The sequence below is a fragment of the Momordica charantia genome (genome assembly GCF_013281855.1).
Source record: "Momordica charantia cultivar OHB3-1 chromosome 8 unlocalized genomic scaffold, Mcharantia_2.0 BLBB01000008.1, whole genome shotgun sequence".
NCBI classification, from domain to species: Eukaryota; Viridiplantae; Streptophyta; class Magnoliopsida; order Cucurbitales; family Cucurbitaceae; genus Momordica; species Momordica charantia.
Window position 1 is genome coordinate 12374250 of NW_028275166.1, and position 17389 is coordinate 12391638.

Sequence of the window (17389 nt, forward strand, 5' to 3'; positions counted from 1 at the left end):
GTAACTTATCAAACAATATATTATTAATAAATCTAAAGCATAAATTATATTTTGTTCCTTATATTTTTAGGTTTATCTCATTTCATCTTTAAATTTTATATATATATATATATATATAGGCATCTTAGACAATGTATTTTTTTTATTCAAAAACCATTATAATTCTTACCATCATTTATTCATCAATTTGTTACATATGGATGACACACCTTTAAACAATGTATAATACATTAATAATGAGAGGGTATATATATATATATTAGTACGAATGTGAGGTGAGAGATCGAACTCACAACCTCTTAATTGGAAATATATGTTAATTATCGTAGTTATGCTCGCTTTAGCCAGAGGGTATATATTGAAGTTATATAAATTAGTGAAAGTGAGCATCGAGTTTTAGATACAACTTAATTATGTGCCAAAACGAGCATAGCTCAATGGTAATTGACATTTATCTCCAATTATGAATTCGATCCCTCACCCCCACATGTTGTACTAAAAAAAATACAACTTAATTATGTAACTCAATAACAAAGATTGATTTTACCAACCTAAATATAATTTAGTGGTTAATGTATTTATATTTTGTTTGAAATGAAGCTCAATAACTCCAACCGAAAGGTTGTAAGTTCAATCCCCACCCCACATCTTGTACTAAATTCAAAAAAGTGAACGGTTCGCGTTGATGCACATACTCAAAGCTACATTATCCCTCCTCTCAAACGATTGATAACAAGATAATAATAAAGACTAAAATATTTTAAAAGTTTATTGGAATAAAAAAATTCAAACCTAAATTTGACTTAAATTTATTGAATGAGTAGAAATATAAAAATGTTGAATTATAAATTTCACGAGCTAAATTTTTTAAGTTGGGTTTACTTAATTAATTTTATACCTAATCAAGTCCTATTATTAACTTTATCAATTAACACTTACATATTACTAATTAGGGATTATATGATATAACATGACAACTAAATATGAAGCTATATATCATTTCGTGGGTTCACTTAGCATGCTTTATTTGACACATCAACATCGCCACATAATCTCAAATAATACACACATTATGCAAGCGTTGAACACAAAATTAATATTAATAATACAAATTTAACCGTATAAAATTATAACTAAAGTATTAAATAATGGGTCGTATGATTTGAGGTTTGTTTGGATGCTCATTGGTGACAGATGTTTGAGAAAAATATTATTGGCATTAAAAAATTTAGTGTGTTTGCTTTTTCAGGGAGATGACATGGTAATAAATCATACTTGTATTTTATTTTGAGAAATACAATTATAAAACATTACTTAATTAATCTAAGATAATAGTTATTTTATATTAATATTCTAAATAGGTTATTTTATATTAATTCATTCCTCTTGGTCTACTTACCTCTAAATAATTATAAATTTGAAAATTTAGAGACTAAATTTATAATTTTATTTTATAAAAATATAATTTTTTTATTAAGAATTTGAACCTCCCATGTAAAAAAAAATAGATATTATTTATCATTGAACTTGCATATTGAAGTGCAACTTCGAAGCTTAACCAGTTGAACTATATTCAGATTTCCTATCGTTAAACTACGTTGGTGATAGCAATATAGAAATATAATTATGAAATACATGGTAAACTAAAAGGACAAAAAAATATGTCAATTTAAACTTATCTAAATGATAATTGCTACTCTTTTTAACGAAGAGGTCATAAGTTCGAATCTCCGCACCCCACCTCTAGTAAAAATGCAAAAAAAAAAAAACTAAAAATAGGAAGGGGAGGGTAAATGAGGAATTTACTCCTTTACCTTCCATCAAAAGTTTTAACTTTAGACACATTCTTAATTATGGTCTCTCTCCTCAGTACTCATCACTCTGCAACAAGTTTAGTTAACCGATCGTTCGTGACAGCATCGCGCCTTCCCCAATTTTCTGACTGCTCCTCTGCACAATTTCTCGTTCATTGCCGCTTCCTCCATTGTTTCAGAGTATGCATTCTTCTTCATTGGCTCTATTGTTGTCTCTACTGGATGCTAGGGTTCTATCATCGACGTGTTTCTGAGTGCTCTGGTTCGTTTCTTCGTATACTGGTTTTTGATGATTAACCTGTTTGTTTGTGGTATTTGAATGGTGGGGTGTGATTCCTTGAAGATGGAGGGAGATAAGGATGCCTACTACGTTGTGCAGAAGGGGGGTGTTGTTGGATTTTACAAAAGTTTGAAGGAGTACGAAGCTCAACCTGGATGCTCTGTAAACATTTCCACTATACTTTTCCTTTTGGTTGTATTTATGGACGTGCCGTATATTTGTATGATCTGGGTTTTGTTTTCTCAAACTTCGTTGAACTAACGGGAGCATCCCTTTTTGGGGTTTCTTCTCTCGGAGAAAGTATTCAGTTCGTTACTTTGACATTATTGGTTTCAACGGGTTAAGTGAACTTTTAGAGTGTTTGCTCTATTTTTCCTGCTGGTGGTTTTTTGTTTTTTTTAGATAAATCCCTGAGTGGTTAGACCAGTTTGCAGTACTCCATGGGACCTACCATATTTGGTTTGCAAGAAAATTTTGTAGGATTTTAATAGGTAGGCGGCGAACCATGAAATTTAAACTCATTTCCTCTAAGTTCCTTTACTTTTTCACTAACTCCAATGACCACAAAACCATCATGGTTTGATCTAGTGGTCAATAAGGGTCAATGTAGATAGTAAAAGGACTTAGAGGGGACGAGTTCAGACCATGGTGACCACTTAGGATTTAATATCTTATGAGTTACCTTGGCAACTAAATATAGTAGGTTTAGACGGTTGTCCTGTGAGATTAGTCGTGTTGCGTGCAAGCTGGCCTGAACACTTATGGATATCAAAACATTGTCTAAATGCTATGTAATGTTAGTTGAGAAGACCCACATTTTCAGATTTTTGTATGGTATATTTGTGAAGTTAGTGAGATTGTTAGTCTAATAGCAAATAAAGGAGTGCCACTCATAGTTGTATTACATCGGTCTTTCTTAGGCCTAAGGATAAAGTTCTCGAGTTTATTATGGCAACATAACATGTCTAGAGATCTCAAATGTCAAATCTCAAGCCCCGCGTTTGTCTCTGGACTATTTACCATGTCCCCAGCCCCATTTTTTCTTCCAACATCATGTTATAAGTGGGGGTCGAGTTGGTAATGGTAGAAACTTGCACTTTCTTCATCTTCTTCTTAACACATAGAATATACAATTATCTTAAAATTACACCTTTGCTTTTGAATATGAGGTTGATGTTGCCTTTACTCCCATCTTACTAGATATTTGATCCCAATGCAACGATCTACAAAGGGTATCACTTATCTAAAGAAGCAGAGCAGTACCTTGCGTCACATGGACTTCAGAGTGCGACTTACTCTATAAGTGCTGCCAATGTGACAGAGGATTTATTTGGCAAACTACTTGCTTGCACTTATGAGGTTGGAGATAACACATTTTATGTTAAAGAACATCTAATTATTTTCATTATTTTGTACTGGACTTTTACTTAAATTCTGATCAGTTGCTTGTAGATCATGTTGACCTTTTATCTAAAGGCATAAAATGAGTTTGTTTGATCAAAGAATCTTGCCTGCTTTCTTTTTCCTTTCTAATTTTTGTTTTTATGAAACTTGCAGAATTATTAAGCTTGAATGGTGCAACTTCATTTTTGATTTATCATATTCTTGAATGAATTGGATATTGAACCAACATAGTGGTCAGAGTTAAAAATTCTGCTACTGATTGAAACATATTTGTATTTTCCTCAGCAACCATCTTCTTATAGAGGACAAACTACTGAAGAGCGCTCAGCTAATAGACCACACCAAGTTCATGGGGCTAATGAATATGTAAGTCAGTCTACCTTTTTCTTTTTTATTTTAAGAAACATTTTCATGGATGATATGAAATAATAAAAATTATTTTACTTCCATAGAGCATTATGATTATCGAAAGAATGGCACGTCCAGGATTCACGTGGCTGTTGTTGACTTAGGATTTGTTTTACTTCCTTTACTCAAGTGGGCAGATTTTGTTGGTTTCTATTTTCCTGTCTGCTTAAACTAGTTAATTGAAGTTTAAATCATTTGATTTTGTATGGTTTCTTTTTGTTTCTTTTCATTCCCCCCAAGTTGTTTTTCTCAATGATGAATGGTGTCTGTTTTTTTCCTCTCATTTCTCCCAAGGAAAATTGTTTTCTTTTTGATAAAATATGTTGTGGTATTATTAATTATTTATTTCCATCAAGCCATCTCAAGAGTTACTTTTTTCGGAGGAGGGTTGGGAGGAGAGAAAAGAAAAAATATACGCAATCTATTGGCCATTTTGATTGGTTTGATTTAGTCCAGCAGTCTTTTACTACACTCATTTTGTGTTCTTCAGGGGTTTGTAGGTGCAAACTGGGTCTCAACAGATTCTCCAAAGCAAGAAATTATTTGGGATCATGGTTTTGAAGCCGTACCTGCTTCTTCGAGCTGTGTAAGTTGCCATCTTGAGTCCTTTACTATTCAGCTGTTGCATGGAAGGACCAAAATATCAATTATCTGCCTCTTCATTTAAAATTCATTTTTTTCCTTGCATTGCATCACATGGACTTCAGAGTGTTACTTACTCTGTAAGTTCGTCCAGCATGACCAATTATTTATTCAGCGAACTATTTGCATGCCTTATGAGGTTTGAGATAACACATTTTGTGTTCAAAATTTCAAATTATCGTAATTATTGTTCTCAAGTTCTTGGTTACAAAAAATCTAATTTGTTTCTGTGGATCAATTTGACCTGTAATGTTGAGCCTAAATGCATTAACTTTTTGATAAATGAGTTGTATCCGAGAAATTTTACCACTTTATTCATGAAATTGATAGGACTATTGAACTTGAATGGTGCTGTTTCAGGATCTTTCATATGCCTGAACGTATTCAATATTTAATCAAAATAGATGCGGAGGAATTGGAACTTCCTCTGCAATGATATTTTTACTTAAAAAATATTGATATTTTCCTCAGAAACTATCTGCTTCTAGAGGAAAAATGGCTGAAGGTTACTCTGGAGCTAAGAGACCGCATCAACATGAGACTGTTGAATGTGTAAGTTTTTTTGATTGGGACGAACTTAGTAAGTTTGTCCAGCATGACCAATTATTTATTCAGCGAACTATTTGCATGCCTTAGGAGGTTTGAGATAACACATTTTGTGTTCAAAATTTCAAATTATCGTAATTATTGTTCTCAAGTTCTTGGTTACAAAAAATCTAATTCGTTTCTGTGGATCAATTTGACCTGTAATGTTGAGCCTAAATGCATTAACTTTTTGATAAATGAGTTGTATCCGAGAAATTTTACCACTTTATTCATGAAATTGATAGGACTATTGAACTTGAATGGTGCTGTTTCAGGATCTTTCATATGCCTGAACTTATTCAATATTTAATCAAAATAGATGCGGAGGAATTGGAACTTCCTCTGCAATGATATTTTTACTTAAAAAATATTGATATTTTCCTCAGAAACTATCTGCTTCTAGAGGAAAAATGGCTGAAGGTTACTCTGGAGCTAAGAGACCGCATCAACATGAGACTGTTGAATGTGTAAGTTTTTTTGATTGGGAAAAGAGGTACCTGTTTGCATTTCCCAGGGTACAAAATTTGTAGTTTTTACTTTTCGATCTGGTCAACCTTGTGGTTTGAGCATGGATTTCAAGCTTGATGCAAATAAATAAGTTTTCGTTCTACGTCTCCGAGCTATATATCCATTTCTTTGTTTTTGATTATCTTTCAACTGTATTCGTTTTTATCTTCTTCAGGACTTTATAGGTGGCAGTTATTGGACCTCAACACCTCTACCAGATATTGGTTTTATAGCCTCAGCTCCTTCGTCTAACTGCGTAAGTTGCTATGTTTAGTCATTTACCATTTTGTAGTTTCCTGGAAGAAATAACAATATCAATATACGGATATCTGCTGTGTTCAATCTTCATTCTTTATGCAAATCTTCTAGTCTGTAAACCACTCATGGTATACATTTATGGATATTTACTTTCTTTCGTTATTTATGAAACTCTCTCTCTATCTCTCTCTCTCTCTTTGAGATGTTAGAATTTCTTTAAATTGAATCAACCAGAGATAGCTTGTCTCCTGTGTTGTTACATAGGGAAGTGTCTGCCTTTAATTTGGTAATGAACTGCCAGTTCATAAATTTTGGGCAGAAAGTTGTCCAAGTTGAGTAGAGTTGATGCTTCCTCAAAATATCAAGGTAGGATAAACACACTGGACTTTATACGGTGGGTGCTATTTCCTAGAAGAGTAAGGTAGGTGATAAAAGCTCATCCTAAATGTGGTGTGATACTGTTTCCCGGGTTAGGGTGTAAGACTACCAATTGTAAATGTTTATACTAGTAGGGGCAGGGATGGAAATTCTACTATTAGTTAGTTACAGGTGGGGCCCAGTGGTGAGTGTGGAAGTCTGTACGGGGTAGTAGTATAAGGCAGGGAAAACCTGGGATGGAAGGTAGGGTTTATTTTCATTGAGTGTCGTAGCTAGGCTATTGGGACAGATTACCAGCTCTCTCAAATTGGCTGGGTAGCATTGTTCTTCGTTTGTTTGTTGAATTCCAAGAACTTGTAAGGGAGAGATACCTTACAGATAGGGTCATTTGTCTTCTATCACAATAGTACTTCAACCAAATTCTTGGATGATCCACCTTTAATAAAGGTGACAGATCGAACATCAATAGCAATGATTCGATAAACGGCTCATTGGGATAGATGTAAATTAACAATACACACCCCCCCCCCCCCCCCCCCCCCCCCCCCCATCCCGACCGTATAAGAAGTTTTTCCTCGTACAACTTGAGGAAATTCAAAGTTATGTATAGAATTCTCAAATATATCCATAGATTATTAAATCAATTAGACTATGATTTAAATACTTTTTTCTTATTCTTTTGTTTATTTTTTATTCTTTTTTGAAAAAAAACTCATTCTTTATCCCCATAACTCAAGTTGTATAACTCTCCTGACGACCCTCTAGAAATTTCTCACCCTTAACTAATCAAGGATGACATCAGTCTCTGAATACCGAGTCTTTTCTTTAGCTGGACATTCCAGTGATAATAATTATTGCTCCACTTCTACAAGTACAAAGTGTTAGTTGTTGTGGCATTTTGGAAGCGGAAAATGTTTTGAATGTTCTACACTTGTACCAAGGTTTGTAAGTGTGGAGCATTGGAGATGGTCGATACATGATGAAGCAGCTGGGTATGACTTAAATATTCAGTATAGACTATAGGCTATGGACTAAAGAGATTATGTGGAAGCACTTCATTCGAGCTTTTCTTTGGATTTTTTGGAATGAAAGGAACCATCGACTATTCCTAGACAAAGATCTTGCCTTTCATCACTCTTTTTGATAATATTACTTTTCATGCTGTCTTGGTGTAAATCATCCCTCTATTTTCATTCTTATAGGATGACTCTTTATTAACTAATTGGAGAAGTTTTCTATAACTCCTTTGGTTTTTTGGTGGGTTCGCCCCTCTTTGTAATTTCATCCATCAATGAAATTGTTTCTTATAAAAAAAAAGTTCTATATTGTAACTTTTTCCTTTAACCTTAATAATATCCTGTGAATTGCTCTAAGTTTTATCTCAACTTGCAATGTGTTTAAAAATTTAAATAATAAATTAAACAGGTTAACTCCCAGACCTATTTTCTTGAGTTTGATGGTGCCTCAAAGGGGAATCCTGGGCTAGCAGGTGCTGGAGCTGTTTTACGTGCTAAAGATGGATCTACAGTATGTAAATTCAGTTATTCTATGTACATTCTTAATTTAATTTAATTAAATATTTTTTTTTCTGTTGTTTAAGTCAGTTATATTTGATAGGTCTGTAGGTTGCAAGAAGGGGTTGGGATCGCTACAAATAATGTTGCGGAATATCGTGCTGTAATTTTAGGACTTAAACATGCTCTTAAGAATGGCTTTAAACACATTCGTGTCCAAGGAGATTCCAAGCTCGTTTGTATGCAGGTTTGCTGTGCACAACAATATGCATTCAAAATTATCATAAATTTGAGGTGTTCAAGTGACACAAATTAGTTGTGTCTAAGAAAGATAGATAAAATATTTAAATTATTGTATATGTATATATATATATATATATGTAGATATTCAAATTTGACACCGAAGAAATTATCAATTTTTTTTTTACATAGAAGGGGAAGAGATGTGCATACTCCTATAGAATATTCTAAGTGAACATTTAGACTGAAAAAAATTGATGTAATATAAATTTTTAAGTGAAACATTAAGACTTGTATTCATAACTTCGGAAGCTTTCTTCGTACTATCATGCCAACTTAGGTGGTTTGACAGATTAGATATATCTCTTTACTAATAAATATTGGATCTCGCCTCCACTCACTAAAATACTCTAATGGGTTATCATCCAAGTGATAATTGGGACTCTACATAAGACCGATGGTGTGTCCTCTCCTTTCTATATTTGTGGAGGTGCTGGTCTTCAATAGATTTATGTGGAGAGGGGCAAATGAGAAGGATGGAAACTTTCAGACTTAAAGGAAGTAAATAAATATGTTATTTGATTTTGAAATATGTTAGTAATTATATTTAGTTGAATAGGAGTATCAATTGATCTATGTGGTGTAGATGCTACTATTGGTTGGTTCATAAGATTGAATAATTTGCCACAGAAATTGGAACAAGGCTTTATAGTTCTGAAAATGGCATTAAATTGTTTTGATTTACTATCTTTCATGTAGTTGAATACAGTGAAGTCATAATTTATGTTGTTTAGTCGATGTTATTGTTTATTCTCGAGAACTTGTTGTTTAACTATGTTCCCAACTGTTGCAACCGTTTGATATTACAGTTGTAGGTCCTTCCAGAAAGAAAAAGGAAAAGAAGATTTAGATGTCGATAGGCTTTCAAGATGTTGCTACTTTCTTTAATAGAATATAGTGACAGATTACGTTAGAGATTGATGACTTATATCGACCTTTTTTCTCCGATTATAACCTTTTTTATGTTTGAATTGGATGTACAATCAAACGCTGGTTTTGTATGACAGGTTCAGGGTCTGTGGAAGATCAAAAACCCAAATATGGGTCAGTTGTGTAAAGTGGCAAAGGAGCTCAAGGATAAGTTTGCATCATTTGAGATCAGTCATATCCCTAGGGTACATCCATCAGCCTAAAATTATGTTCCATTTTTTTTTGTTCTTTATGAAGATTTGCAAGTATTTGCTCTTTTAATTCTTAGTGTTCAGTTCTTTCATAAGTTTCTCAATGGTCCAATCCATCTCTGTAAAGTTGACTAAATTTTTCCTTGTTGGTGAGATTAGCAATTTAGTTTATATGGTCATATCTATATATATTTTGATAATCGTGGCTCTCCTATGCCCAAGAGCACCCGTGCCCTCCCCAAGGCCTGGAACTGAGAGGCATCAATGATTTTTGGTATTAAGCTCACCAGAAAATTCGAACTTGAGACCTCTAAATTGGTATGACCAAGAGACCCAAGTACTTGCCAACAGGGCTGTTCCTTGGGGGTTTAGATGGTCATATCTATTTTATCTCTTAAATTTAAAAATTTTCAATTGCATCTCTGAACTTTTAATTATATGATCCTTTGTATTATTTGTCGTAAGCACTTTAACTAAATGGTTACGTAACATGTTTGTTAGATAAATTTTAGCTAATTGAAGGGATAGAATTGAGAATATTATTAGAGTATTAAGGGTATATTAGCAATTAGGTTAAAAATTTGTTAGAGGGATTGGTTATAAATAGAGTGATTGGGAAATGGTTGAGGTAGTCAATTGTTTAGCGTGGTTTAGGCTTGAGTAAGAATAATTAAGAGAGGGGGGTCTAAGTACCTCGAATTACTTCGTAGTTATGGTAGTTTTTCTATCTTTTATATTTCAATCTATTTCTAGTTGTTTAGTTTATATCATTGATTATTCAATATTGATCATGGATCTACAAACCACCTCTTATTCTCTTCCTCATTTTGCACTTCACTTTTTACTGATATATAACTCTTGACCGCTCCTGTTATTGGTTCTGCAATTTCAAGGAACAAAATTCCGATGCCGATGCTCTAGCAAACCGTGCTATACATCTCCGAGGTGAGTGAGGCCTTTCTCGATGCTAAATTACATCGTCCTCTGTCGGGTTGTATCTGTATGGCTTGGTTCATGTTTAGTTTGATTGAATTTTGCAGATGGAGTTGTAGTAGAAGACTGCAAGCATAAATGAACTCAAACATTTGGAGGAGGAATCTCTCTCTAAATTTCAGATGGTATTTATGGAAATTCTCTGCATTTTGTACCATTTGAATTTTAAGAATGTGGTATCAGCTCAATGATGTGTTTAGTTGATGAACATCCCAAATTTTGGTTAACTTATGAACAGGGATGCAACTTTCAGCTCTGTATATATTCAATTCAAAGATTGAATATTAGTAAGTTGAGAGTAATGCAGAGATGTGGTTAAATTATGATTTATTATCATTGCAAAACATGAATTGTGTTCTATTATATTTATTTTTTATTGCAATTTTTTTATTAGTCATTAATGAAATTTAGTCCCTTTTTACACATTTGGTTTAAGGAAAAAAGAAGAAAAAAAAATAGGTGTAGCTTTTCCATTCCGCCATATCTACTGGATACCTTTTCTAAGGAAAAATTCATATATCCAATCAAATATTAAAGCTATTATTTATATTTAAAAACTATTTAAATTTTGAACCGGGAAATGATCTAATTTTGAGCCAATAAATTTACTAGAGAAATTTAACCCAACAAATATTTAGACTCAGCTACAGAGATTCAATTTCAGCCATAAAATAAATCTAAAAAAGGGTTCCTCCTAGCCAAAATCAAAATGCTAAAAGTTAACCAATATACACTTGGAAGCTTGAAAATCAATTAATTTGTTGCAAGGAGAAAAAACATAGGATTTTTTTTTAACAATGAAAAAGATTTTTTTTTAAAACATAAATATGTGGTATTGAAAAGTAAGTAAATTTGAATTAAAAATATATAGTGATAGATAAAAAAAATGAAGGTGAAGCATTGCAGAAGAGAGAAAAATGGAAGACATGAAATGTAATAGGGAGAGAGAGAAAAAGAAGAAAGAAAGAATAGGAGATATTTATGAAGTATTGGAAGCTGAGGTAAAATACATTTTTTATCCTGATTTTGAGGATAAGTATCTATTTGGTCTTTAAATTTCATAAAATACATTTTTTATCCTGAGTCTGAGGATAAGTATCTATTTGGTCTTTAAATTTTGTTGGATTACTTGGTAGGTTACATTTTAAATCCCTTAAATTTTTCCCTCCAAAAATAAAAAATACCAAATTCCCAAAATCTTCAATTATTGAAAAAATTCGAAAACCTCCTTCCTCCGACTTTTCTTCTTCCTCTGTCGTTATGTTTCCGTTCATTCCTTCTTCTTCGACCGTTCATCCATTGTTTTCGTATGTTTATCCCAAGGTTTATTTTTTGTCGCCGGTCGTCCGTCGACCATTCGAGCTCTCCGTTTATCCCTACCATTGTCTAGTCACCGACCGGAAGGTTTGTAGGTTATTTGCTTTGTTTATTAATTGTAGAGGGATATAGTCATATATACTTTATAGCCAGATATATGTTATATCTCAATATAAGTGTATGTTATAATGGCTATAATTTATATCATAGTGTATGTTGCTTAAGTTTATAGTCGGATATAGTCTATATTTCCATATAAATGAAAAAGGTAGCTGAATATAGTTTATATATATATATATATATATATAAATAAGTGTATGCTATAATAACTATAGTATTGAAATTTGGCCAAAAATTGTAATGAAATGAAAAATTACTCTGTAATAAATTTCATTATTTAGTAGAATATATTAAGCAGTAAATTTGGGGATTACGAGAATAATTGAATATTTTGTAATAAATTTAATTCTTTAGTAAAATATATTAAAGAGTAAATTGGGTGATTATAAGAATGATTGATTTAGGTCTCACAATCCTTAATGTTTACAAAATCAAATTTGGAATATTAATCTTTTGCAGTTAAATAAAAGAGTACTTATAATAAATATAAATGCCATGAATAAGGGCAAATTTAGTATTTGGAAAAAAAATTTAAATAGAGAAATTTGAGACTGTAAAATTTGTAAACATGGAACATTTGTGAAAATAAGTTTTCAAAATAGCTCATCCAAAACATTATCTCTAATTCTAAATGGTCCCTAAGGTTATTTGACACTAACGGAAAAATGATGTGGCATAAATGAGTTGGTAAATTTTAAATAGGGTGACAATATTAAATAATTTTATATTATTTTTATCTATTTGTTTCCTTTTCTATATTATTTTCCTCTCTTCCTCCCGGCTTCTTCTTCAAGTTTAGCCGTTCCTCCCCTTCTTCTTCCCGGCGAGGAAACTGGAGAAGAAGAATGGGAGGAACAACAAAACTTGGAGAAGAAGACGGGAGGAAGAGAGAGGAAGTGAAGGGATGAGAGAGAGGGGAAGAGAAAAAAAGGAATTGCATAAAAATAATATAAAATTATTTAATATTGCCAACTCATTTATGTCACAACCAACTAAGAATACGTTACTATTTAGAATTGTTTTCTAAAGATCGAGACCAAACCGTCACTTTTTAAACTTAAGAATCAAATAGATCCTCAAATTCAGGAACCAAAAATGTATTTTACCCCTAAAAAAACAACAATTATTTATATGTTTGGGCCACATAGGTATTCAGGAGTACAATTCTATGAATCTGGCGAAGTTTTTTCCTTTAAATTATTAGTCATATTTTGAAAACAAAACAAGTTTTAGAAAATTTATTTTTTCCAAAATTCGGTCCACATTTTAAAAATGTTTTTAAAAACTATATAACAAAACAAATCAAGATAGAGACTCACATTCTAAGTTTTTTTTTTTTAAAGAACGAAATGAATTTTAGTTCCAAACCTAAAAATAAATGTTAAATTACAAATTCCATCCATTTTTTTATCTTGAAACACATCCATGTTGTTTTAAGTATCGTGGATACTTTATTTTTAAACTTAAAAAGTTTTAACCATGTATACCAATGTGAATTTATCACCTCAACTAACTTATAAGCTCCAACAATATGGTAATACATATACTTCAAATAAGCAAAATAAATGGTATGAGAACCAAAATTATTACTCATTTATTTTTTCAGTTCAAGATTAAAATAGATATTCAAGTCAAGATAAGACACCTTCTTAATAAATAAAATCCGTAGGCAGAGATTTAAATCATAAATTTCAACTTCGTTTGATAATTATTTTATTTATAGTCTTATATTTTTCAAAATTAATCTTGTAAATAGAACTTTCATCCATGTATTACATTATTTTTCTATCTACCTTTTAAAAACATTTTTAAAACTTAAGCCAAAGTTGTGAAAACTTGAAAAAAAGTTTTCAAAAACTTGTTTTTGCTTTTGACATTGGCTAAAAATTCAAACGGTTTTAAAAAATGTGAAAATATACCAAAAGAAATTGTCAACAATAAAAAGAAGTTTATAGAGGGTCACTCCCATGACTCATGACTCCCCTTGTCTTCCCACTGGTCGACGCCTCCTGAATCCTTATTAACTAATGGTGCGACCACGACTCACTTGACTTAAAATATCGATCTAAATCAATGTAGGTTTAAATTTTCAAAAGTAAAAAAAAAAAAACGAAATGATTACTAAACGAGTTTTAATAATTCAATCAAAATGGAGAAAATTGAAATAAGAAAAAAACAGAGTTCAACAATAATTTACATATATTTGTAAGAGGCCGCTTAACAAAAATTGAAATAAGAAAAATAAGAAAAAGAAAAAATGGGTGTGAAAGTGATGTATGAAATCCAAAAAGGGGAAGTTTGAAAATTTCCAGTGGATAAGCAGATAGCAGCAACGGAATCCATCACAGAAACCGTAGACAAAAAATGGCTTCAATCTCCACCTTCTCCGCTCTCCACTCTATTTCTCGCCCTCGGCCTGCAAATCCAGCCCTAATTTCCACACCTTCCATCTCGCTTCCCACCTCTAACCTCTCCTTCGCCGCCGCTTCTTTCAGGAACTCGCCGGTTCAGGGCGAGAGGCGGCGGCGCCGGTTGAAACGAGCGACGGCGGTCGAAGAGGATGCTGCACTTCCGGAGCAAGAAGTTGAAGGCGAAGCGCCTTTGCCGTCTGAGCAGCCCGCGGTCACCGTGCCCGTTTCGCCCTCTGATATTCTCACCATGTTCTTTCAGGTAGCTGTCTGTTTTGCGAACAAAAAATTAAAATACCCATTAGTTAAAGTTTCTTCTTCTCTTCATGATTCGTAACTAGCTAGGAGGATTTTTATGATTGAATAAGACTATTTTTGTTGGTATTGGTTCTTCCAATGATTTCAGTCAATTGGATTTAGGCATTTTGTTGCTTAAGGTTGAGCATATTTGAGCACATTTTGGGCATTCTGGTTGATTGTGTGTCTAGGTTTTAAGTACTTTTGTGATCTGAGTTTTGACATTTTAATGACACGATATCGAAAGTTTTGTTAGTTGAATTTTGTATGATTGAGCAATTTTATAGTTTAACATAAAGGAGGTATTAATTGCCACTCTTATTTAAGCTCAAGGTTTCAATCGATGAAATCGAACTCTGTGATCTAGTTTTGGGGGTAAAAATTGAACATTCGGCTAGAAAATGGGATTCCGAATTTTGGTGAGAGATAGGCTTAGGCAACTATTCGAGAGCCGGGCCATTCTAGTGGCATCAGCGAAGCGCTTCCCGTTCTCTCTTTTTCATTCATATCATTATTTTGCCTGTTGTTGTTGGAAACATAGGAGGAGGGAGCTTGTCTTTTATTTCGGAAAAAGAGCGAAAGTGAGGAAGATGGATTGTTATCCATCGGAAATCGATAGGAATTCCCCAGAATGCATGGTGGTGGCATTCTGTTTGAGGCACATTTGATCTGGGAATGAGAACTGCTGCATATGCATTAGAGTTTTAGCTGCTTAATTCTTGACATTTTGAACCATGCTATTTTAGGATTTGGGGAATTGTATCTTAGAATTGTTTGAGGCATCTCTAATGGTTAAACTTTTTTTTTTTCTTTTCTGAAGGCAGAGGGGACACTAAATGAAACAGCTATTCCTTCTGTAACTGAGGCATTGGAGGTACATTGTTCCATCATCCTTACACCTTTCATTGTCTTGTTTCTTCTTATTTGTTTGTCAAATAAATGTCATGAGGAAGTACTGTTTCTGATAATGGATAAACTGAGTTCTGTTAGGAGAACTCCAACTTTGATAAGACCTGAATTTTCAACCCACAAGATAAGGGATACCTATAACTGGCCCAAGTGGGAAATCCTACTGAAGATTTTGAATAGGACCTGAATTTTCACCATTTTGAATTGAATAGATTACTTCAAACCTCTCGTAGCCTGATCACAACCGTTGAAGTCAGTTTAGTACTCTGGTGGTGGAACATTTAAGTGCAAATCAACTGGAGATCATTTAAGCACTTTTTACCATTTTCAAAGTCATACCAAACTCACTGGAAATGAATTTTTGAACGTTTAGTAGCCTGATCACAACCCTTGAAGGCCAGTTTAGTACTCTGGTGGGGTAACTGCAAATTGACTGGAGATCATTTAGGAATGCCGTTGCCTTTGACACGACTCGGCTAATGCGATGCTATGTGTGTATAAGTATATCTGTGTATGTTCACTTCTACAGTTAGATCATAGATGTCTAAAACGCTGAAATTTAGTAGAATGTGCTGAAGTAAAAGGAAATGTTGAGTTACAGTTAACAACTAATTTCTAGTTCTCTTCATGCTCTCTCCCCCATCGTTTCTCGACTCGGGGTTTAGCTACTGTTTGCAGTAAAATCGAAGTCTAAAATTGCTTAATTCAAATATGCTCTTATGCAGCAAACGGAGGGTATCACTGATTTGAAGGTTAAAGTTGTTGAGGGCATTGCATCTGTTGAGGTTTGTATGTAGTAGTAGTTATTACTCTTTAGTTAGCACATGCCATTCAGCCAACGACTTCTGTGTGTTCTATCGAATTGCCTAAACGCTCTTTTTGTCTTTTTTGTTCTAGCTTACGAAACAGACAACCATACAATCGACAGGAGTGGCGTCGAGCTTGATCGAGGCCATTCAGGGTGCAGGTTTCAAGTTACAAACGTTAAATCTGAGTTTCAAGGACAAGGAAGAAGTTTTTGCTTAAATGTCGATCAGGTCTGATGAGATTATATTTTTGCCATAGCTTGATTTTTTGTGTATGAATGGTGGGGTGAGTTTCATCTTTATGTCACAAGGATGGAGAAATGGCATGCTATTAATCCAAATGAACCATATTCTTTGAAACTATTTGTTTTCTCACATAGTATTCACACGTGCGGAGGGACGATGTAAAGAGGGGATGATCCACTCTTAGTTTGTCGTTGGCACGTAAAATTTTGTCCGTCCCTAAGATATGGCTCCACTCCCTGAGTATTAGAAGTTTTGACTAAAACTTGAACTGATAAGATTTCCTTATTTGCATAATTCAAGCCTTGCAGAATGTAAAACTTCACCTAAAATGTTGCATTTATTTTGTGGGAATCTCGGATGGAATAAGAATTAAAAATTTCAGGGTGCGTTTGAAACAAGGGATTCAATGAAAAGAGTTGTATTTTTGGTTTTCAGTGTTTTCAGATATGTTTTTGGTAGCAGATTTGGTAATTGAATTTCAATTTAAAAAATTGTCCAATACGTATTTAGTAATATATTTGTAAATTAGAAGTAGCTTCAAATTAAATTCTAGTTTAATGTAAACTTATATTAATTATGAATTTTGTATAATTATTATTTTACAAGGTTATATAATTTAAAATACATTATATTTTACCTGTTTTAATTTTAACAAACATAAAATGAGTTTATAATATGAAGTAATATATTTATCAAAGTTTTTATCATTTTTAATGTAATTCTGGATCTTAAAAATTTTAAATTTTAAATTTGAAAATATTGAAAACATAAAAAAGTCGTTTTCAGAATTTCACTGTTTGGATCACTAAATCCGAAAACAATTTTAAAACGAATCTCCAAATTCTTGCAAACCGCATGTTCGCTGAATCACAGTATATGCACAATAGCAAGTCTTGTGTCTGCGTATTCTTCCAAATTCTTGAGTCTTTAGTTTCTACGAGACTAAAACCCTAATGTGTGTGATGTACTTTGAAAGTCCATAGCCCTCTATTTGGGTGATCTATATAGACTTGATGGATAATATACTTGTGAAAATCCATAGTCCTTTATTTAGGTGGTTTGTATAGACTTGATGGATCACT

General features: G+C 33.0%; 2 protein-coding genes across 3 annotated transcripts; both read left to right on the forward strand.

Annotated features, from left to right (window-relative positions):
• The first annotated feature begins 1837 nt into the window (after positions 1–1837).
• LOC111018384 (uncharacterized) lies at positions 1838–10534 on the forward strand. Of its 2 annotated transcripts, none has more exons than XM_022294438.2 (13): positions 1838–1994; positions 2158–2256; positions 3295–3453; positions 3784–3864; positions 4397–4492; positions 5020–5100; positions 5520–5600; positions 5816–5896; positions 7702–7803; positions 7894–8037; positions 9098–9205; positions 10105–10156; positions 10252–10534. In XM_022294438.2, the coding sequence occupies exons 1-13, from the start codon at positions 1854–1856 to the stop codon at positions 10284–10286; spliced, it is 1260 nt and encodes a 419-aa protein (XP_022150130.2). In that variant the 5' UTR covers positions 1838–1853; the 3' UTR covers positions 10287–10534. The 2 variants fall into 2 exon arrangements, with proteins under 2 accessions (XP_022150130.2, XP_087984328.1); XM_088128202.1 differs by having other exon boundaries at positions 1918–2076.
• Positions 10535–13951: 3417 nt separating this feature from the next.
• LOC111018338 (Heavy metal transport/detoxification superfamily protein) lies at positions 13952–16421 on the forward strand. Its single transcript, XM_022294380.2, has 4 exons — positions 13952–14311; positions 15167–15220; positions 15981–16040; positions 16153–16421. The coding sequence occupies exons 1-4, from the start codon at positions 14006–14008 to the stop codon at positions 16279–16281; spliced, it is 549 nt and encodes a 182-aa protein (XP_022150072.1). The 5' UTR covers positions 13952–14005; the 3' UTR covers positions 16282–16421.
• The last annotated feature ends 968 nt before the right edge of the window (positions 16422–17389 follow it).